This window comes from Electrona antarctica (genome assembly GCF_951216825.1).
Source record: "Electrona antarctica genome assembly, chromosome: 1".
Taxonomy (NCBI): domain Eukaryota; kingdom Metazoa; phylum Chordata; class Actinopteri; order Myctophiformes; family Myctophidae; genus Electrona; species Electrona antarctica.
This window is the reverse complement of record NC_136806.1, coordinates 53,307,992-53,331,321: the sequence shown is the minus strand read 5'-3', so window position 1 is coordinate 53,331,321 and position 23,330 is coordinate 53,307,992. Positions and strand designations below refer to the sequence as shown.

At 44.5% G+C, this 23,330-nt stretch overlaps 1 protein-coding gene across 1 annotated transcript in view; it reads left to right on the top strand.

Moving 5' to 3' along the window:
- The window catches only part of myot (myotilin), a 70,148-nt gene that overhangs the window by 26,537 nt on the left and 20,281 nt on the right, over window positions 1–23,330 (top strand). The window contains exons 6-12 of the mRNA XM_079497389.1: window positions 1,980–2,099; window positions 2,776–3,031; window positions 16,216–16,444; window positions 17,044–17,123; window positions 18,519–18,639; window positions 22,022–22,396; window positions 22,929–23,323. Coding sequence (XP_079353515.1) covers window positions 1,980–2,099; window positions 2,776–3,031; window positions 16,216–16,444; window positions 17,044–17,123; window positions 18,519–18,639; window positions 22,022–22,396; window positions 22,929–23,323 — 1,576 coding nt within the window. The remainder of the gene's footprint in view (window positions 1–1,979; window positions 2,100–2,775; window positions 3,032–16,215; window positions 16,445–17,043; window positions 17,124–18,518; window positions 18,640–22,021; window positions 22,397–22,928; window positions 23,324–23,330) is intronic.

Genomic DNA, 23,330 nt, shown 5'->3' with positions numbered 1-23,330 from the left:
GATATTACACTACAATATTTCGGGTTCTTGTCAAAAATAGGCCTGCCTACCCTTGTTCATTGATTCTTGTAAGGTCTTCTTCTTTCATGGATCTTCCTCAAATGTCCAACTCAGTAAAGAGTAGCCACGCCCTTGTCTCTGGTCAGTTATAACAGTGGTTCCCAAACTTTACCATGTCAAGGACCCCCAAATTGACACTAATTAGCCTGCGGACCCCCCATTTGAAAAGATATGTCAGGGACCCCCATAAGAGCAGATTTCTTATGGCTCAGCCTCTAGCAGTGATTCTCAACACGTTTAATTTCAAGGACCCCCAGTTTGACATGCATTAGTCTACGGACCCGCCAGTTAATGGCAAATTTGGTTCCAAACTATCATTTAGCTGGGGGACCCCCCTGAACTCCCTCAAAGACCCCTGGGGGTGCCCAGACCCCACTTTGGGAACCACCGCCTTATAAGGTCTCTGCATGGTAACAGAAACTAATAGACTATTACTAACTACCGACATAATAACACTTGAACCAACTGAACCCAAGCATGAAGTTAACATCACAAAGTTCAATCAAAGTTCATGCAATATGGGAGCAGTTGTGGAAAGTAACTAACATCTACAGTACTTAAGTAGGCTACTGTACTTAAGTACATTGTTGAGGTATTTTACTTTACTTGAGTATTTCCCATTTCCAATACTTTTACTTCTACTCCACTACATCCCGGATCCTAATATTGTGCTTTTACTACACCAGTGGTTCACAAAGTGGGGTCCGGGGACCCCCAGGGGTCCTTGAGGGAGATCCAGGGGGTACCCAGCTAAATGACCCTAACGGGTCCATTTGGTTCCATTTGTACACTCTCAGAGTTACATTAACATTGATTTTACAATATAAATTGGGGGTCCCAGAGATAGAAATTACATTAAATGGGGGGTCTGTAGACTAATATGCATGTAAAACCTGGGGGTCCTTGAAATTAAACGGGTTGAGAATCACTGCTAAAGCCGTCACAATCTTCTCTTATGGGGGTCCCTGGCATATCTTTTCAAATGGCTAATTACTGTCAATTTGGGGGTCCTTGACATGAAAAGGTTTGGGAACCACTGTACTCCACTACATTTGTTTAAAAACTTTTAGTTACTAGTTACTTACTGTAGATTGTGATGTAGATTTTGATTATTATTACAAAACATACAGTACATTAACCACTTCAGCCCTACTGTATAGACATTTCAGCCATTTGAAACTAGCCGATCTACAAGCTCACAATGCGTCGCGATGCGACACATTGTGAGCTTGTAGATCTGCCATCTTCAAGATTTTGAAAACCTGAAATGGGACATTCTGCAATCTGCATAATGAGTACTTTTACTTTTGGTACTTTAAGTACATATTGATGCCAATACCTTTATACTTTTACTCAAGTAAAATTCGGAAATCCGGAGTATTTCTTATATCGTAATGATTATACTTTTACTTAAAGGGATATTTCACTTTAAAAAAAACTTTGTCATTTTATTGTCTACTCAGTCTTATGTGAACACCCCAGACAGTTTTTAAGTTGCTTGATTCAGTAAAACACCTGACCTTTTTTCTGGTGACTGATTCCAATACGTGAGGGGCCGTGCTTTTTCATTTACTGTTTTTATTTATTTTTAATAATTATTTTTGATGTTTTAGTCTCTTCCGGCCTCCTCCTGGGGGAGGATATTTTCCAAAAGAATTATTAAAAATAATAAATGAAAACAGTAAATGAAAAAGCACGGCCTCTCACGTATTAGAAGGACACTATCAGTCACCAGAAAAAAGGTCAGGTGTTTTCGATGAATCTATCATGGTTAAAATGGAGTTTGAAGTTATAATGGGTCTGTATAGGAAGGGGGCGGCGCAGCTAAAATGAATATCAAATATCTAATTACTGAATCAGGTAACTGAATGGGAGTACTGATGCACTGTGTCTCTCTGTGTTGACCTTCGACCCCACAGAGGAGCTGTGCACTCTGGTGATCACAGAGGCCTTCCCAGAGGACTCAGGCCTGTTCAAATGTATGGTCGGCAACTCCTTTGGCACGGTGTCCTGCTCCGCCATGCTAGAGGTCTACAACGGTATGCTCTGTCTGTCTGTGTGTCTGTGTGTCTGTCCGTCCGTCTGTCTGTCTGAGTGTCCGTCCGTCCGTCCGTCTGTCAGTCATTCAGTCAGTCACAGCCTTTGGTGTCTCAAATTAATTTTTTTTCAGCTGAGAAAGTAAATCAGGGAAAACAAAAACAAAAACAAAGTACAACCCTAACACACCTCCCGAAAGCTAAGAAAAAAAAACTGTCGTCATTTCCATTCACGGAAAAATTCATATAGGCCTACAGGTATATATTTTAAAATATCTTTATTTCAGAATATCCATCTCAGATAAGCAAGCAGGCTGCCATGTTATAAGTGGTCAGATGGGTCTTTAAATTATATTCTTTTAGAAATGTAAATTATAAAAGAAAATGTAAAGATATTTTTAAAATATATTTGAACGGTGAACGCGATTGACGAACAGATGGCAGCTTCTGTTTTCGTTGTGACTGTGCGTGCATGCATGTGTGCATGCATGTGTGTGTTCCATTCAACCATGCACGCTGTTAACTCTCTCTCTCTCCACACACACACACACACACACACACACACACACACACACACACACACACACACACACACACACACACACACACACACACACACACACACACACACACACACACACACACACACACACACACACACACACACACACACACACAGATCTGGAGGAGCAGCTGGAGAGTGAAGCCAGCCATCACCAGATTCAGGAGGAAGGAGCTTCCCTCCGACAGGACGCCATATCGTTTGGACAGGAACAGGAAGCTGTGTTCCACCAGGAGAGCGTGTCGTCGTCCTCCTCCTCCAGGAAGGCAGAGGAGTTCTCCTCGTCTCTGCTGCACGACACCATAAACCTTCCCCCTCCCGAGTGGCCAGACAGCCCCTGCATGGACAACAGTCCCATGCACAACATAGACGAGTGAGTGCATAATACTGTGTGAGAGACATTTACGTTGATATGTTACGGCGAAAACTAGAGTTCTCAACAAGCCCGAAAATGAAGGCCCGGCACTACCTGTTAGGGCCCTACCTGGGCCCTACCTGGGCCCTACCTGGACCCTAACTGTGCCCTAACTGTGCCCTAATTGGGCCCTACCTGGGCCCTACCTGTGCCCTAACTGTGCCCTAAATGGGCCCTGTATACCTGGGCCATAACTGGGCCCTACCTGGGCCCTGTATACCTGGGCAATAACTGGGCCCTACCTGGGCCATAACTGTGCCCTACCTGGGCCCTAACTGGGCCCTGTATACCTGGGCCATAACTGGGCCCTACCTGGGCCCTAACTGGGCCATAACTGTGCCCTACCTGGGCCATAACTGAGCCATAACTGGGCCCTACCTGGGCCATAACTGGGCCCTACCTGGGCCCAACTGGCCCTACCTGGGCCATAACTAGGCCCTACCTGGACCATAACTGGGCCCTACCTGGGCCATAACTGGGCCCTAACTGCCTTCCTGGGCCCTAACTGGGCTGGGCTGGCCCGAGGCCCCGTCTGGCCTTACTATTTAGCACACATTTTACACCCTACCCGGCCCGAGACAATACAAATGTCAATATGGGCATTCCCAGACCTGTTGTTTCACACGCTTCTTGCCAGCCTTACTGGTTGTAAACCTATTAAAAAAAAAATCCACACACGCATGCACGCACAGACAGACAGACAGACAGACAGACAGACAGACAGACAGACAGACAGACAGACAGACAGACAGACAGAGCTTGAGTTTACATTACGTTTACTCTGTCATCTTATTTATCAGATAGGCCTACTACTGTGTATTCACTAGTTTTGGCTGAAAGAATCCACAAGAGGGCACTGTTGCATCACTCTGAAACCGCATGCACACCAGTTCAGTCAGCCTATTCTTATTACATTCCTTTGCGGTAGTAAAACTCTTTAGCGAATGGCAAGCGTCAGCGACACCATCATACTGCGGGGTATAACTGAGGCCAAATGTTGGATTATATATAATCGTTTTGTATTGTTTTGTTTGTCTATTGTTTAAATCCGACTCTGCACTCGCACAAGCGGGCTTTTAACAACATAGGCTAAGTTCATCTGGCACGCGGGCTATGGGATCTACTGGTAACTATAGGCAACTATAAGAGGTGTGTGTGTGTGTGTGTGTGTGTGTGTGTGTGTGTGTGTGTGTGTGTGTGTGTGTGTGTGTGTGTGTGTGTGTGTGTGTGTGTGTGACTGTGTGTGTGTGTGTGTGTGTGTGTGTGGGGGGGGGGGGTCAGAGAGGACTCAGAGGAGTGATCAGCTGGTGGGCTACAAGCAAGCGTGGGCGTCTCTCTCTCTCTCTCTCTCTCTCTCTCTCTGCGCGCTACTGGTCACCTGTTGCAGTGACACTTGTGACTGTGTGACACTTCTCCTAGAGTCACATTAGATCCATAGATAGAAGACAGACAGGCTGGGAGAAAAGAAACACTGCAGTGAATGGTAAAACTCATGTTGGTGAAGTCTATGGATTATATAGGAGCATTTCTTAAGGTAAGATTTTGATTTTTTTTTAAAATGACACCCAATGTTGAGCTAATGTGATTTCAGCCTAAATAATAAGCCTAAAATAATCTGTCTGTCTGTCTGTGTCTGTCTGTCTCTGTGTCTGTCTGTCTGTGTCTGTCTGTCTGTGTCTGTCTGTCTCTGTGTCTGTCTGTGTCTGTCTGTCTGTTATTATTATTATTATTGTGGTTTCATAATGTTTTGAGTAGCCTATGTTTTATTTGTTACATGGAAAAAGCTTGGATATTGTGCGTCCGGCGCCCAAAGTGACTTTAGGCTATTTGTGGGCTTGTTGTGTCATCTGTTCTGGTGCTTCATTCACACATGCTGCCTGTGGGCTGTGGGCAGGAATGATGTTGATAAGGAGCCTGCCTGGCCTGGTATGTAATGCTGTGAGTACTTTAACTGGAGTACAAGTAATAATGTTGATAAGGAGCCAGCCTGGCCTGGTATGTAATGCTGTGAGTACTTTAACTGGAGTACCACAATGTAGAAATATTCAGAAAGTAATTGGGATTTAATGATAGATGTAGTCAAACCTGTACTACATAAAGGACCATATTATTAATACCATTATTATTATTATTATGTCGTCCTTTTAAGTTCTAAAAGTCCTCATGGCATTCCTCAAGAATAACATTTAACAATTGTTTCAAAAAGCTTAAACATTGTTCACGATGTGACGCATGGTGAGCTTTTAGATCAGCTATTTCATAATAGCTAAGTAAACAGAATGGGGATTCTGGTTAATGTATGATTTTGTAATAATAATAATAATCTATATATCCATAAAGTCACTTGTAACTAAAAGTTGTCAAAGTGATCGTAATGTGTAGTGTACAGTACACACATTATACACTATGAGGCTGGGTTACTGACTGTACAGTAAAGTAATCAGTAATCTGAGTGGTGTGTGTGTGTGTGTGTGTGTGTGTGTGTGTGTGTGTGTGTGTGTGTGTGTGTGTGTGTGTGTGTGTGTGTGTTGCGATATGACATCATGTCTGTAATGTGAGGTGTTGATAGTGCAGTGGTTCTGTGTCCTTCAGAAGACCCCCTCTCTCTCTCTCAGAGACCCCTGGACAGCAGTGTCTGTGTTTTAAGGTCATGTTGTGTGTGTGTGTGTGTGTGTGTGTGCGCGCGCGTGCGTGAGTGCGTGCGTGCGTGCGTGCGTGCGTGCGGCCAGCGGTTCTCACACATTTTCACGTCAGGAGTATACCCCCGAATTCGATGCGCATTTGGTCGCGTCGGACCCCCATCTGAAAGGATTTTGAGAACATTATTATTTTGGAAAATAAACCATTGTTTAGGTCGGCTATTTTGCAATAGCCAAATAAAGGGTTTCAATTTAAAAGAACACTTTAAAACCTCACAAAGACTAATGCCTAAACCTAACCATAACCTCACAAAGACTATGCGTAAACCTATAACCTTAACCCAAACCTGTAAATTAAGCGCCCCATCAGCGCCCATCGATTCCCAGGCACTGCGAAAAAGGTAACCTATATCGTCCCCTCAGAGGATCGAGGGCTGTGGACAGTTCAGAAACCCGTCTAGCTGTGAGCTTGTTGATCGCCTTTTCTGTCTCTCCGGAATACGGATGCAGGGGTTGAAGGAGTTCAAACGACTGGCATTACATTTTAAGGATCCACATGTTCAGACTTCTGAAGTGTGTTTTTTTTTTTTGATTGATTGATTGATTGATTGATTGAAGTATGTATTAACAGTTTGCAGAATTACAGTACATTTCAAGCACAACTCAATACAAACACTGTTAACTGTGAGTGAAGCGTTGTTTACAAGAGGGTCCACCGTTTTCAATTCATCATAACATTTAGAGACGTACAAATATACACTTCTATATAGCCAAAAACAGGAAATCAGCATAAAGGAGGTAAAAAGGGGGGGAAAACATATACAGTGAGGGGAAAAAGGGGTGGGTGGGCGATTCAAATTCAACGGGGGCCAGTTTCGAATTGCAGCCGTCCGTATAGGTGCCCTTTGAGAGCGGTTTTGAAGGAGTCAAGGGATTCGCATGTCTTAATGACAGTTGCGTTCCACATTTTGGTGGCATAGGAGCGAAATTAATTTAGTCCCTCGTTTGTGCCGAATCTGGGTTGCACATGGTTTGTTGAACTCCCTCTGGTGTTGTGGGTGTGGACTTCGTTAACATTAAGGAAGTATTTAGACAGGTACATGGGTATCTTGGTGGTGTATCGAATCTTGTGGACCAGACCCATTGCAAGATGCTGGACTCTGTCGTCAACCCTAAGCCATTCCAGCCTGTCAAAGTGGGCAGGGGGAGATCTGCTTTCTGTTTTGATGCTCCAGTTTCATGGAATGATGTACAACCGTCGCTAAAACATTTATGCCCCAAATAGCCTATGGGCAATTTATATAACCTCCTACATTGATGTGCGTGTGTGAGTGCAATATCAACAGCAATAGAGCACAGAAGACAGATGAAGTCTAACGTCATTAATTTTAATTACACATCCTATTACACAGTCCTAGTGTCCAGTTTCCAAGCACGTTCAAGCCTTCAGATTAAGAGATCAGTTCAGATAGCTACTTACCAGTACGACCTCCCGAGCAGGGCCCGAATTACGTTCTGAGAACCATATCTGAAACCGAGCCGGTTCGCTTACTGTGTTTCTTGTAACTCGAAAAGAACAAAAAGACAAGGACTGAGTGGGGAACAAGACTGACTCAATAACATACACAAGAGTGGCGATTACAAACCACAGGCACAGCAGTTGCAGACAGTTTTATGGGCAGCGGTGGCCTAAGGGTTAGAGGAGCGCCCTTGTTGCCGAAAGTTTGCCGGTTCGATTCCCCCGGACGGGCAGGAAGAATCTGGGTCCAACTGCTCCAGTGGAGCTGCTTAGTGGCCAACAGTATAAGACTGTGGTTGTACTGGTCAGTACAACAGTATAAGACTGTGGTTGTACTGGTCAGTACAACAGTATAAGACTGTGGTTGTACTGGTCAGCTCCCAGGTTTTAATGTGTGTGTCTGTCTGTGTGTCTCTATGTGCAGGGCGTTGCTGAAAATGAGCACTTGTGCTCAGCTACTACCCTGGGTAAATAAAAATAAAAAAAAACAAACAGGGAACATAATAACATAATACACACAGAAATGCAAAGCATAAACAAGACAATGAACGAACGACGACTGTCACAAGCCTTGTTTTTGACAGCATTTGTTAGTTTTAGTCATAGTCTCTTGCATAGTTTATTTAGTTGTAGTCACATTTTAGTCACCTGGAATGTTTTAGTGTTAGTCCAGTTTTAGTCGTCTAAATCTACAGTTGATTTAGTCTACTAAAATGTATTTTGGTAAGCCTTGATGCCGTCGTAATGACTGATTTTACCTATGCTGAAAATAGCTGATCTACAAGTGAGCTTGTAGATCAGCTATTTTCAGCATGCAACCAAGTGTAAAATGACTTATACTGGATCTCTTGTCCACTAGTCCCTTCCTAACATTTTAGTCTAGTTTTTATTTGTTGACGAAATCGTCAGTATATTTAGTCTTAGTTTTTGTCACCATGGCTTAGTTTTCATGTAGTTTCCATTTAGTTTTCGTCTGTGGAAAAAGGTAGTCGACGAACATTTTACGTCTTAGTTTTAGTCGACGAAAACAACACTGATGGGAACCCCATGCATTTCGACCTGGAACATCCAGGTCCTTTCAAGCCGGGAACACCTCTGTGTGTAGTTGTTATATATACAGTATGTAGCAACTGATGTTTTTAGATTTAGAATTGGGCGCTTTTAGAATCGGCCTCAGGACTAAATGGGTTAACAACATGGAGGTTTTTGAGCGAGAACCGTCTCCTATGCACAGCTATGAGTGTCAATAATATGGACACTGCACTCATACAGACATACATATTATGTATGTCCGATATGTCCATATGAGTACGGCAATGTATGTTGTCTGTATGTCTGAGTATTTCTTCATTCTAGGCTGTGCTTGACTGCAAAGCCACCACTCACTTCACATGGGTGTGACTTTATTCTTTCTGTACAGTGCAGAAGGAAGTGTGAAACAAGCCTTTTAAAAATGTAATTATCAATAATTATGTACAATATTATTCATCATTATTATTATTCATTATACATCATGCAGAGACAGAGTGACAGTACAGTGTGTGTGTGTGTGTGTGTGTGTGTGTGTGCGCGCGCGTGCGTCCAGTTGTCCACGTGTGAGCAGTTTCTATAGGCCTATTTGGGCTGCCAGAATTTCATTGACATTTGTATGTATATTCATGCCATGCTTGACACCATTCTTGAACAACTATCCACATGAACGCTAGAGACCCTACTCTGCGCATGTCAGAGGCAAACGTAGCAAAAACGGTAAATCTAAGGGATTTCTGGGGCCCTATTTTCGCCTTTTTATTTTACTATTTTGAAAAAACATTCAATGGTTCAACTAACACTTGTTAGATCGGCTATTTTAACTATTCAAAAATGTTTTGCAAAATAGTAAAAAAAAAAAAGGCAAAGAGGTTTATAGGGGATAATAAGGATAATAAGGGGTTTAGCACTGGCGAAAATTAGGCCCTCTGTGTAAACTAGAGGGAAAACAGGAGGGTGAAATCGAAATGATTTTTTGTTTTATTTTCACGCATTGCAGTCTATACGAGCTGTGAGCTTGAAGACCGGACATTTTCGCACGACACCAATAGCAAAGTATAAAATAGAGCTTGAGTGGTTAATAGCTTTAGTTAGTTAGTTATTTCTAGCTTGTATATCTGCTACTTTTGATGATTTTGTGTGGCGCTGTAGTAATGTTCTCAAGTAGTAGGGCGTTAATCCTACTATAAACGCGCCACGTCTGTGTGCGTGAGTGTGTGCGTGTGTGTACTGTTGTAATGCACCTGGCTCGAGAACCGTTTGCCCCACCGACTTCAAATTCGACACACGTGTTCCACACCCGCGCAGGGAGTGCAGTGCCCGGTATCCAGTCAATCGGACCCACAGTTCTCTAGAACCACCACAAAAGGCTCTGGTCAGGCTCTGCCAATGGGCCTAATGAGTACAATTTTGAGGTATTTGTACTTTACCTGAGTATTTCCAATTTCCAGTACTTTTACTTCTACTCCACTACATCTCAGAGCCAACATTTGTACTTTTACTCCACTACAATTATTTGAAAACTTTAGTTACTAATAGTTACTTTGGCGATTTAAATTTTGATTGGAAAACAATAAAACATACATTAACCACTTCAACCCTATACATTTCGTCCATTTGAAAATAGCCGATCTACAAGCTCACAATGCGTCACAACGCGACACATTGAGAGCTTGTAAATCGGATATGTTCAATATATTTTCTACACATTTTGAACTTGTGAAATGGGACATTCTGCAATATGAATACTTTTACTTTTAGTACTTGAAGTACATTTTGATGCCGATACTTGTACATGCTGATAAATGTACTTTTACTCAAGTACATTTTCAATTCCGTACTTGTACTGAAGTAGTTCTAAATTGCAGTATTGTTACTTTTACTTAAGTAAAACAATTTCCACCACTGCTGTTCTGTTGCTGTATATACGTATCAAAGTGAAAAGGACAGTTTCTCCCCCAACACCTACCCACAATGCTGTGAGCACCGCATTGGGCTTGGGGGGGGGTTACACCAGTAAATACTGCACCTGCCGCCTAATGTTCCAGGACCGATATAGCTGCTCCCACTTTAACACACGCACACACACACACACATGTACACACACACACACACACCCTCACGATAACACCCACTAACAGGTCTGCAATACATTGACTTCACATTCTTATTAACACACATTAACACATGCCACATAGCCGCCCTATACGCACACGCTTATTATCGCACGCACATCTCGCACCTACGGAAACACTCAAATGCACGCACGCACGCACAGTTGACTAACACAATTGCCCTGTGTATGTAGTGTTTTTAAGGTTTATCGTGTTTTTGTCTCCACCAGGCCGAAGGCATGGGGAGAGAGTATGTTTTGCACTCCGTCCGTCCGTCCGTGTGTCCGTCCGTCCGTCCGTGTGTCCGTCCGTGTGTCCGTCTGTGAACAGCTAATCTCTGGCACCGTTGGCTTGATCGCAGCCATACTCTGCACACACACTCCCTGAATGCCAGAGCTGAACCTCTGCCCCAAAGTTTTCACATTGGCCTGTTATAGCGCCACCAGGAGGCCGCTTTGTGCAAAACAAATGTTTTGACAGTACACCTACAGATTTTGTCCAAACATTACGCAAATTGGTACACAGTCTCTCTAGAGCCATTCAACGAAACGGGTCTTTCAGATTTTTCAGACTCCATCCTGATTGGCTAAGATTGGCTTCCAAAGTTCGCAGGAGTGCTCCGTTTCAAACAAAATGCTGCAAATCATGAACACATGGTGTGATTTCCGTGAAATTTTGCACGCACATTCCCACTAGGTCGAGGAAGAAATGCCACTTGAATATTTTCAACTCGGCCTCATGGTGGCGCTATAACTGGCCCATTTGTGTTTTACCTATAACTGCACCGATCTGTGTAAAACCATGTATGCACACTCCCTAGAGGCCAAGGAAAAACCTTTGCCTGGAATTTTTCACATCTGCTCTTTATAGCGCCACCAGGAGGCCGACATATGTAAAACACATTTTCTAATATTACTCCTTCAGATTTTATCCAAATTTCACGCAAATCGGTACACATGCTCTCCATAGTCATGTGATCATGTGATTTGTTTGATTTCTCATAATTATCCATCCTGATTGCCTACGATGGGCTTCTAAAGTTTTCAGGAGTAGCACACACACACACACACACACACACACACACACACACACACACACACACACACACACACACACACACACACACACACACACACACACACACACACACACACACACACAAACATGTTTATATTACTCCTAAACATTTTGCCAAACATCACACACAATCCTATCCTCCTGGTGGAGACCTGTGCCCAGAAGGGCACTTTTTCTAGTTATGATCATATTTTTATTGGTGCTTCTGAGCGTATACCTTTTTAAACCGTGCATTTAAGAATCTGAAGAAAGGGAAGGAACCAAACCAAGTTCCTGTTTCTGCACAAAAAAAGGAGGTGGCGCCCCCCAGAGGCTAAGCCTAACCTAAGGAAACTAAGGAACCATTTTTGAGGTGGTTACGCGAGGGATTTGTATTCAGATTGAGTTGTCGTACTGATTGTAAGTGGAAGATTAGGGTCTAGTCCAGTGGTTCCCAAAGTGGGGTACGGGGACCCCCAGGGGTCCTTGAGGGAGTTCCAGAGGGTCCCCAGCTAAATAATAGTTTGGAACCAAATGGACAATAATGGGTCCATTTGGTTCCATTTGTACACAAATTTTTTGTGTTTTTACAATATAAATTGGGGGTCCCAGAGATAGAAATGGCATTAAATGGGGGTATGTTGCCTAATGCATGTCAAACTGGGGGGTCCTTGAAATTAAAAGGATTGAGAATCACTGCTAGAGCTGTAAGAATCTTCTCTTATGGGGGTCCCTGGCATATCTCTTCAAATGGGGGTCCGCGGGCAAAGAAATGTCAATTTGGGGGTCCTTGACATGAAAACGTTTGGGAACCACTTGTCTAGTCCATAGTCCTTTGCTATGTTTCACCTGTTTCAATTGAAACGGGTCTCCACCCTCAGGGAGGCCTCCGTCAGTCAACCCACCCTCTCTCTCTCTCTCTCTCTCGCCCTGTCTCTCTCGCTCACTCGCTGCCTTGCACTCTCCCATGCTGTTGAGTTACAATTATTTCCTGTAAAATAACCTGGGTAAAATGTGCGGCATTGGGAGGCAAAGGGACGACAGGATTAACGTTGCCACTTGAACTGAAAATCTCTGCGGAAACTCTACAATGATCGCCATTCATCACAAATGCTTTAATGGACTTTCTCAAACAACCTGTGAGTAGTGTCTTTATTGCCTGAACAGGTCATCTGACCTAACCTGACTCCGCCAGATTGCGGCATTATTGAGTTCACACGTTCCCTCCTCCTGCCTGGTTCTGGGCTCTCTCAAGTGGAAACGATGAACCCGGAAGCAGCAGGACAAAAATGATGATATCTCCATAATAATTTCGAGTTGTAGTCTTGTTAGGTTGTGTTTACATTTGCGCTGTGGCACAGCTTCAATACATCATCAGTATCGCGTTGATCCCGCCTCTAGCGGCCGCATACGGCCGCATATCGCTCCGGTCAGAATTTGATCGGAGCGCATCGTCTCTGCCCGAGAGGGACCAGATGGGAAGCAGGAGGAGAAACTCACTGCTGCCACCAGCTGGTGGAGTCAGGTTACATTTGAGATTTGACCAACATTAGAATGGAAACAGGGGTATATAAGATGGGGACCTCATATTTGGTCTTAAAACGGGCCTCCAGATCTCTAAGGCCGTCCCCTGGTCTATGTTAACTTACAATTTAGGCATTTAGCAGCCAGACGCGCTTAGAGCGATTTACAGTAAGCAAGGTGTGTGTGTGTGCGTGCGTGCGTGCGTCTCCCCATTCAAGACATATTGGCTGCAAAAGAGACCGTTCTTGTCAAACCACATCCTCCCTATTCACGTCACCTTGTCCCGAGAGAGACCGACTGTCCCCTGTTGTTCCCAAAGATCATTCAGAACCTCCAAGCTGAAAGGCATTCCAAGAACCCTCCATTATAACGTTGAAACAGCTCATTTAGACCTGCAGACGATTCTACAAATGTCTTCTAAACAGTTTTATGAAAAGCCCATGTTTCTATGTCAGTGGTTCTGAAAGTTTTTCATGTCAAGGACCCCAAAAACTATATGTAATTGGCCGCCGACCCCCATCTGAAAATATGTAGTTCCAGGGACCTCCCCCAGAAGCAACGATTTGAGTAAAAACGTTCGGGATTTTTCAAAAATAGCAGACCTACGAGCTTGTAGATCTGCTATTTTTCAATAGCTAAAGTATAACATAATGCTTAAAACACCAAAAGGGTTTCCCGCCCTGAATGGATTAATATCTTGGGCATTGCTCAGCCACCTGATTGATGTTTTTTGGGGGAATGATGTCATTTACAGGCGACAATGGTCAAAAATAGCGGCTCCACAATCTCGAGGATCAACGAGCACAATGGAAGATTATTTTAACTACTTCAAGCCCCATTTCCATTCCCTATTTGGGGCATAAAGGCATTTATAGAATGGGTCTCAGGTCTTAATGGGCTCTAAACTGAAGGGTTAGATTTAGGAGCTATAGAACATGATGCCTGACTTATACTTAGCCGCGCGCCGGTGTAGTGGCACTGAAGATAGCTGATCTACAAGTTTACAAAGCGTATATATATATATATATACACTGTAGCAGCATGGCACGTTGTGAGCTTGTAGATCATGCTATCTTCAGTACTTTGGAGTTATTGTACGACAAACAATGGCAAAACATTGCAAAAATATCATTCAAAAAATATGGCTCGCTCAAACGTTGAAGTCCTTACAAGTATTGTGTGTGTGTGTGTGTGTGTGTGTGTGTGTGTGTGTGTGTGTGTGTGTGTGTGTGTGTGTGTGTGTGTGTGTGTGTGTGTGTGTGTGTGTGTGTGTGCACGACACTGAAAGAGAGAGAGAGAGATGGAGAGGGTCACGGTGGAAAGAGAGACTATTGTCATGTGGCCCCTTGTAATAGTCATCATGGGCCAAGTTAGCTGGCCAACAACCGGTAGCTATGGTAACAACATTCCTTCCTCTAGTAGTAGAAAAGTTAGAGGAGCGACCAAGCTTGGTGCACATTGTCATTATTATTATGGGGTGGAGAGACTTTAGGAAGCAAACAGCAGACTAAGAGGGAGCAACGTAGGGCTAAGGAGGCTGGTTGTCGTTATACACGTGTTATGAAGGTCTGAGAAGAGCGCATGTGTGGGGAGGGGTTAGGGAGGCTGTAGGTCCGTGCCGTGTGTGGGGAGGGGTTAGGGAGTCTGTGGGTCCGTGCCGTGTGTGGGGAGGGGTTAGGGAGTCTGTGGGTCCGTGCCGTGTGTGGGGAGGGGTTAGGGAGTCTGTGGGTCTGTGGGTCTGTGCCGTGTGTGGGGAGGGGTTAGGGAGTCTGTGGGTCCGTGCCATGTGTGGGGAGGGGTTAGGGAGTCTGTGGGTCTGTGGGTCTGTGCCGTGTGTGGGGAGGGGTTAGGGAGTCTGTGGTCCGTGCCGTGTGTGGGGAGGGGTTAGGGAGTCTGTGGGTCTGTGGTCCGTGCCGTGGCTTGTTGGCTGAAGGTCTGCATGTATTCAGGTAAACTCCACTTGATGATAATAGTTGACATTTTACTTCCATGGTACTCAAACGTTTTTTTGTGATTCAAAAGAAGAAAAAAAAATTTCTTTTTTTTTTATATTCAAAATAGCACAAGCTTGCAACGTGGCACAAAGAGACACGATGTGAGCTTGTAGATCTGCTCTTTTCATTGCTATTTGTATCTGCTATATTTGTTTATTTTTTTCGATTATGCAAGATATTAAAATTGCGATTAGGCAATTACGTAATAATTGTGACAGGCCAACGCCTACTTTGCGTTGCTTTCGGAGCTCGCCCTGCAGGTCATTCCTGCAGCATCGCAGGCGTGCATTAATGACGTTAAACCACCCCCTCCCCTGTAATATTGCAATTATACAACAGTTACCCTTAAAACTAAGAAAATCGCTGAAAAAACATATTTTTTGATGTAGACAGATGTAGTCACTACGACCACAAATGCCCCAAGAAACTAGCTAGCCTAGCCACCGAGTTTGCTGTGCTCTGGGATTAGGTGTGGAGTGGTGCTCGTTTGAACCACGGCTGTTTCAACCAATCAGATTGCTTCCTCGAAACGACCTGTTGTTGTATAATTGATGTTTGACCTTGTGCCCTAAATCTGCAATACTGCATACTGTAGAAAAGATTTTAACTCGTTCAATCATCTTTCACTGGTATATTTTCCACACAAAATCCATTTCCACAACTTCTCTAATCACTCATTCACTGCCAGAGTCTCTCTACAACAGTGTGCCCACACTGCAGGGATTTTGAGCGTTTTTACTAATCTTTCAAGACCCATAGAGTATGTAGTTCTATGACGATGTAAACACCAAATATCTCAAAAGAAAGACGAGAGTCTCTACTTTCAACTATATGTCAGTCGTTCTCAAACATTTTCATGTCAAGGACCCCCAAAACTACATGTAATTGGCTGCTGACCCACATCTGAAAATATGTTGTTCCAGGGTGACCGCCCCAGAAGCAAAGATTTGAGGTAAAAACTTTCGCTCTGAAAGAATATATTTTCAAAGATTTGCACCACATTTTCCCGATTTTTCAAAAATAGCAGACCTACAAGTTCAACAACATATTTTCAGATTGGAGTGGGAAGCCAAATACATATACATTTTGGGGTCCTTGACATGAAATAGTTTGAGCACCACTGACATGGCGTGTGTCACCGCAATGTTCTGTTCATTAGTTGAACATAGATTGTTTTCAACACTGAAAACACCAAATGACGAACGTCATATATACGTCAATGGCGGTCTTGGATTGAAATGACAAATATGTTCCGTGTGTCGTCCAGTTTCCCAGAGCCCCTGCCGGCCTGCCAGTCCCCTGAAGAGGAAGCCCCGGGTCGCAGCAAGCAGGAGGAGAGCCCCCCGAGCTACGAGGGTCAAAGGTCACCGGAGACCCCCGCCCGCACCCTCACGCCCAGCCCCCCCCCTCCCCCCTCGCCACCTCCGCCGGAGCACATCGAGGACAAAGCCCCTCCCACGCCCAAACTCTTCACTCCTAGCAAGCACACCTTCACTGTAAGGATTATTACTGTAGCAGTGTTGATTTCGTCGACTAAAACTAAGACGAAAAATGTTCGTCGACTAAATTTTTTCACTGACGAAAACTAAATGGAAACTAAATGAAAACTAAATATATACTGACAATTTCGTCAACAAATAAAAAGTAGACTAAAATGTTAGGAAGGGACTCAAGGGTCTAGTGGACAAGAGATCCAGTATAAGTCATTTTACACTTGGGTGCATGCCGAAAATTGTTTGGTGTTAAGAGCGCACATACACAAACAACACTGTGGAGAGTTTTGAGTCGTGAAAAATCGTGAACAAATACGTGAAAATGTGGCGCAAATCTTTGAACAGATATTATTTCAGAGCAACCTTTTTTAACTCAAATCTTTGATTCTGACTGAGAGGTCACTGGAACAACATATTTTCAGATGGGGATTGGCGGCCAATCACATATATATTTGGGGGTCCTTGACATGAAAATGTTTGAGAACCACTGACATAGAAACATAGGTTTTTCAGAAAACTGTCATGATTTAGAAGACATTTGTAGAATCGTCCTCAGGTCTAAATGGGTTTTTCAAAGTATGTCTCTCTGTTTGTCTTTGCAGTCGTCCTCATCCCAATCCGGATCCGCCACTATGAACCTGTCAGACCTCCCCACCTTCACCCCCAGTGCCTTCCCTCCCAGGCTAGTAGAGTTTGGACTTTGAACTTTTTGCTTTCAATTTCAGTTTAGTTTTAATGCAGTTTCGTCAGATTTAGTGTTAGTGTTGCTTTTATTTTATTTTATTTTTTTCTATCTCTTTTTTATATGGGGTAGGGGGCAAGATTAAAGAAGCTATTTTTCAAGAAAAAATATTGGAAGATTTCATAACCAGCCAAAATACTAGGCATATGTATGAAATATTGACAAATCGGCCTACTAAAACTGAGAATATTTTCTTATTTTGTTTTAGTTCGTTTTTTAAAAGACAACTGTTTTTTTTTTGTATTGTACAGCATCATTCTTTGTTTTTCTTCTGTTAACGGTTTTAGTTATAGCTGTATTATGTAAGGTTTCTTGTATGAATAAAATGTTATTTTGTACAATCTATACGGTAGAGTAGTGTTAATACAATACAACTGAAGTGGTTGGTCCTCCCTGCTCTTCTATCAAGACATTAACACGAAGCCCGCCAGAAACGTAGTAACCGTAGATTAACTTTAGTCTAGTACCCCACCAGAACCGTAGCATACGTTTTCTAGGCTTTATATTCTTTAATCCATGTTTTGATCGGATCGCATCGATAGCTCTCTCTCATTAGTATCAGTGTAAGTGGGACAGTGGCCGCGGCCATTTTGAAGATGCTCGCGCATCCACTTGCACTCTATATGCTGCTTTAAATGGCCTGTATCTCCAAGTCGGCGCAATGAATGAATGTCGTTCCTGGTGAAAACAAGGTTTTTCAACGGCCGACAGCAGGCGCTGTGATACTCGCGGTCGGGTTTATGTCGGCAATATGTCATCGTAACATCCGGTTATGGATATTTGGCTCTTCAAAATAAGGGTTGAAAGCGGAACAACCTTGGCACTGTGCGGAAAATAGATTAATTAATCCTGGCGGGCAGTGTGTTGGTGTGTTGGACATGACCCTTTTGGACACAATACCATTTCTGGTTTGACACAAAGTTTGACCTGACGGTCAAAATTCAATTTCCTCCCTCGAGCATGAAGCAGGCAGGCTCTTATCTCAGTGTTCAGATCCAGGGGAGAACAGGAAAGTTTACATAGTGGTCGCTTTAACCATCATCTCTGTCCACGACTGTTATCTTTCAGGATCAAAAGCATCAAAAGCTACTTTTGATGCTTTCGTGTGACGCTGTAGTATGATAAAGACGGGCGCTAATTACTGTATATACGAAAAATACTTCCCTCTCCAGTGGTGGGAAGTTGCTAAGTACATTTACTCAAGTACTGTACTTAAGTACAATTTTGAGGTACTTTACACTTAAAGCCGACTCTAATAGGTAACAAAACAGAGTACTTTTCCCCCCACCAATGTCTCTCTCTCTCTCTCTCTCTCTCTCTCTCTCTCTCCTGCAGTGCCTTCAACTACGAGCGTCCACGCCACTTCATCCAGTCCCAGGCGTCCTTCCAGGCCCCCAGCTATGACAGCGTGCAGAGAGAGGCGGCGCAGCAGGAGCGCCACGACGCGGCCGCACAAGTAAGTGGCGTCGGGAGTCGGGACCGTGTTGGATTTTGACAGCACTTTTTGTATTTATTCACTAGACCTGCTGTGACCGTCAGCCACCAGCAGCCGCGTAACTAGACGTCAGCAGGCCCCCACGCAGGCTCGTTAGCCCCCCCAGGCGACAGGACCCCCGGGGGTTATCAGAGGGAGAGCCCACTGCACACTCGCCACTTCTGACTTCCTTCATGTCATTAGCCTACACTCCACCTTAGCTGTTGATGTTGGGAGGCGGGGCACATACGTGTGTGCCTATGGTTTGTGCCATATATCTATGGTCACCACCAGCCTCTGCCAAACTCAACTGTCATTGCATCTCCGTATGTATTTAGAATTTAATTCACCGTCGTCGGCACAGGGCTGCCGTGTGCCCCAAAGGCCTCTGCAGGCCCCAACGCAAGATGCCTTGTCTGCATCACGGTAGTGACGCCCCTGGCCACCAGCCTACGTGGGCACGAAGTTAGGAACCTAGTATGCAATACCCGTTGTCATGGATAGCACCCATTTTCACTGCGTGAAAAGAGGATTTAACGGGCAATTATGGGCACTAGATTTGCCCGTAAACCTCAAGTTTAGCAGGCATATACAGTAATATACGGTAATATACAGGTGTGATGGGTACAATTCGGGAGTTTACCGGAGTTTGTTGGACAGTTTAACAGGAGTATCCTGTAATATACACATCCGTATTCCATGCTTTTTGCGCAGTGTTAACCGTCTGTCTCTGCATGTCCCTTTTGCACCCATATGGAGATCTCTGTATCTGTCTGTCTGCCTGTGTCTGAAGAGTGCAAACTGACTGTGAAAAGTGAACTTGTTAAGTAATCAATTGGCAGGTGTGAGGTTGCCACGGCAATCAATTGGCTGAGGCAGAGGGAATTGGGAATTCTACAGGTGTGGGGAATTAGGCTCATTAGGTCCACTGGCAGAGCCTTTTGTGGCGGTTCTGGACAACTGTGTATCCTACCGACTCAAGGACCGGGCACTGCACTCCATGTGGTGGTGTGGAATGCGCGTGTGAAATCTGAACTCTGTGGGGCAAACGGTTCTCGAGTGTGGATTACAGACGTGCGCGTGCACGCACGGACAATTTACTTTCCGGGCAAGTGGAACATGACCTGTACTTGCCCGACAAGTACAGAGACCTTAGTGTCAACCCCAAGACAGACAGACAGACAGACAGACAGACAGACAGACAGACAGACAGACAGACAGACAGACAGACAGACAGACAGACAGACACAGCTTAGTTTTTATTTAGTTGTTTTTAGTTTTAGTCAACAAAATCAACACGGTGGTGGGATCCAGCCAGGCGTTTTGAAAATGAGACCAACGTGGATAGAGTTCTCCGTCCCTCGCCACGACTGACTGCAGTCATTTTGGATTCCACAGAAGTCAGCATGTCTTCTGCGGAAGCACAGCGTGTCATGCTCCAGAAATAAACTGGCCATCTATAACCTCGCGTCACCATGGCTTTCCTCGGAGGAGGAAAGGTCTGTTACAAAATTACCGTGTGAACCGGACTGGAGCGGACGATATCGTTACATCATGTTGTAGTATTGTTTTGTAGTCATCAGGCAGGAAGAATAATCCGGAACTTCCTTTTCCCTCAAACCGGAAGAATAACAATAAAAGCTCTCGTAGCCTGCGGCCTTTATTGAGAAAAATCAGTTTGAGGGAAAAGGAAGTTCCGGATGACTACAAAACAATACTACAACATAGCAACGCAGTGATATCATCCGCTCCCGACCGGATCATAAACCCGAAAAGGAATGCTGCCCAGGCTAGGCTGTCTACAACAGTGGTTTTCAACTAGTATAGTGGTCCGGTGACCACCAGTGGTCCTTGAGGGGGTTGAGGGTGGTCCTCAGCTAAATGATGGATCAATCAATCAATCAACCTTTATTTATATAGCACATTTACACAACCGAAATTGACCAAAGGGCTTCACAGTAGACAAAGTATAAAGACAGAGTATAAAAACATAGTATAAGAACATGATAAAAGAATTACATCGAGAAAGTACTAGAATAGCAGAAGAATACATAACCATTAGAATCAAGAACAAATAAGTAACTACAGTATCTAGGTCAGAGAAAAGGTGGGTTTTGAGAAGGGATTTAAAAGTCTCTATGGATTGGGCAGTTCTAATGTGGGGGGGAAGGTTGTTCCATAACTCTGGGGCCGCAACCGCAAAAGCACGGTCACCTCTTGTTTTCCGGGTTAGGTCTGTTGGCATGGTCAGTAGTGACTGGTCAGCAGACCTCAGAGCTCTAGGTGGGTTGTGGCGATGTATAAGTTCAGCCATAAGGGGGAGCCAGGTCATTATTTAAAGGTAAATAAAAGGATCTTGAAATCGATCCTTTGTTTAATCGGGAGCCAATGGAGGGATGTGAGGACTGGTGTGATGTGGTGAGAAGGCGGGCAGCAGCGTTTTGAACTAATTGCAGGCGTCTGAGTGCGGATTGGTCGATTCCATAATATAGGGCGTTACAGTAGTCCAGTCGTGATGAAATGAAGGAGTGGATAACGGTTTCGAATTGTTTATGGGGGAGATAGGGTTTGACTTTGGCGAGTAGGCGGAGATGGTAGAAGCTGGTTTGAACAACGGAGCTAATCTGTTTGTCAAACTTGAAATTGCAGTCAAATATGACGCCAAGGTTCTTTGCGCTGGTGTGGATATTAGATGAGAGGGGTCAGGAAGGGTGGGGTTATGACCAAAGATGATGATCTCAGTTTTATTGCCGTTTAGATGTAGGAAGTTTGCATCCATCCAAGTTTTAATGTCACTGAGACAGTTAGTCAGGGGCTCGAAGAGAGAGTTGGTAACTTATTAGATCTTTAACTCGTGAGAGTGTAAAATGAAACCAAATGGACCCTTATGGGTCCATTTGGTTTCATTTTACACTCTCAAGAGTTACATTATTGTTAAACATCTGCATTACTTAATTGACAAGAAATCTACACAATTAGAGAATGTAGAATAAATGTTACTTTGATCAACATTTGTTGTCTCCACCAGGCATGGGGAGACAACTTTTTGTACTATTGTTATTTCATTATTGTTGTATTTTGTTGTTTTATATTGTTTAGATTGTCCAAGCACTTTGTAACTTTGTTTAAAAAAGTGCTATATAAATAGTTTTATATACCTGCACAGACTTGGGAGTTATATACTGTAACTGCTCTCTTTTTTCCGTCTACACATCTTTTTGCCAAAAACAGACGATCTACTTATAGCTTAGCTTAGCTAAGCTATCGGCTATGTTCCCCTCAGAATAGCATAGTGGGGTTGAAGTGGTTTTCAAACATGCTTTTATGAATATGAAATGGACTCGACTTGATTTTGACCAAACAGAACATGGATTGCGTCCAGAGCCGGGCGTCCCAGAACAGCCAGAGCCTAGCGGCCCAGAACAGCCACAGCCTGGCGGCCCAGAGCAGCCAGAGCCGGGCGGTCCTACAGAACAGCCACAGCCTGGCGGCCCAGAGCAGCCACAGCCTGGCGGCCCAGAGCAGCCACAGCCTGGCGGCCCAGAGCAGCCACAGCCTGACGGCCCAGAGCAGCCAGAGCCGGGCGGCCCAGAGCAGCCAGAGCCTGGCCTACAACGCCCAGAATCTGGTGGACTGCACGTTGGGTCATCAGGTGAAGACGGCATCCGCACAAAGCCAGTCCCTCTCTCAAAGTCACTCTGTGTCTCAATCTGCCACCCAGAGTCACTCGCTGTCCAAGGTAAACTGTATTTGTATTTTCATTTTTATTGTCAGTGTGTGACTCGGGGAGGCCACATTATAATATATGAATTTGGGCGTCCTTCTTGCCTTGGCACGAAAAAGTTTGAGAAATACTGATTTTAGAAGTAATTTGTATAATTGTCTTCTAGTCTAGGGGTTAACTAGCCTCGATACCCAGGCTTTCATTTTCGTCGGCGCAAAAAATGAAAGCCTGGAGGAACGCATTCTGAGACGCATTCTGGTCTAGAAATGTGGCGCAAATCTTTGAATATATATTCTTTCAGAGCGAATGTTTTTAACTAAAATCTTTGCTTCTGGGAGGTCCCTGGAACAACATATATTCAGATGGGGGTCGTTGGCCAAATCCAGATATTTTTGGGGGTCCTTGACATGAAAAAGGTTGAGCACCACTGACATAGAAACATGGGGTTTTCAGAAAACTGTATAGGATTTAGAAGACATTTGTAGAATTGTCCTCAGGTCAAAATGGGTTAACTAACTGCAACCCTGTCTCTCTCTCTGTCACACAGACGCAGCACCAGTTTCAGGCACTGAGCCTCAGCCAGAGCCAGAGCCAGAGCCAAACCAAGACCCAGATGCAGACCCAGGCCCAGATGCAGGCCCAGACTCAGATGCAGGCCCAGACTCAGATGCAGGCCCAGACTCAGATGCAGGCCAACGGCACCACAGGGGGCAAATGCTCCCCGTCCTCCTCCTCCAACCTGAGCTCCCCTATCTCCACCCCGGCCTCCTACCACCACCACCACCACCAGACTCCCCCCTGCACCTCTCTGCCCGCCTCCTCTGCCCTCTCCCCTCCTCATCCCTCCTCCTCCTCCTCACTCCCTTCCTCCCCTCCCCTCCCCACCGTCAAGCCGCTGCCGCGCAGCGCGCCCATGCGCTCCACCATCACCCTCACCCCCAGGTGGGTT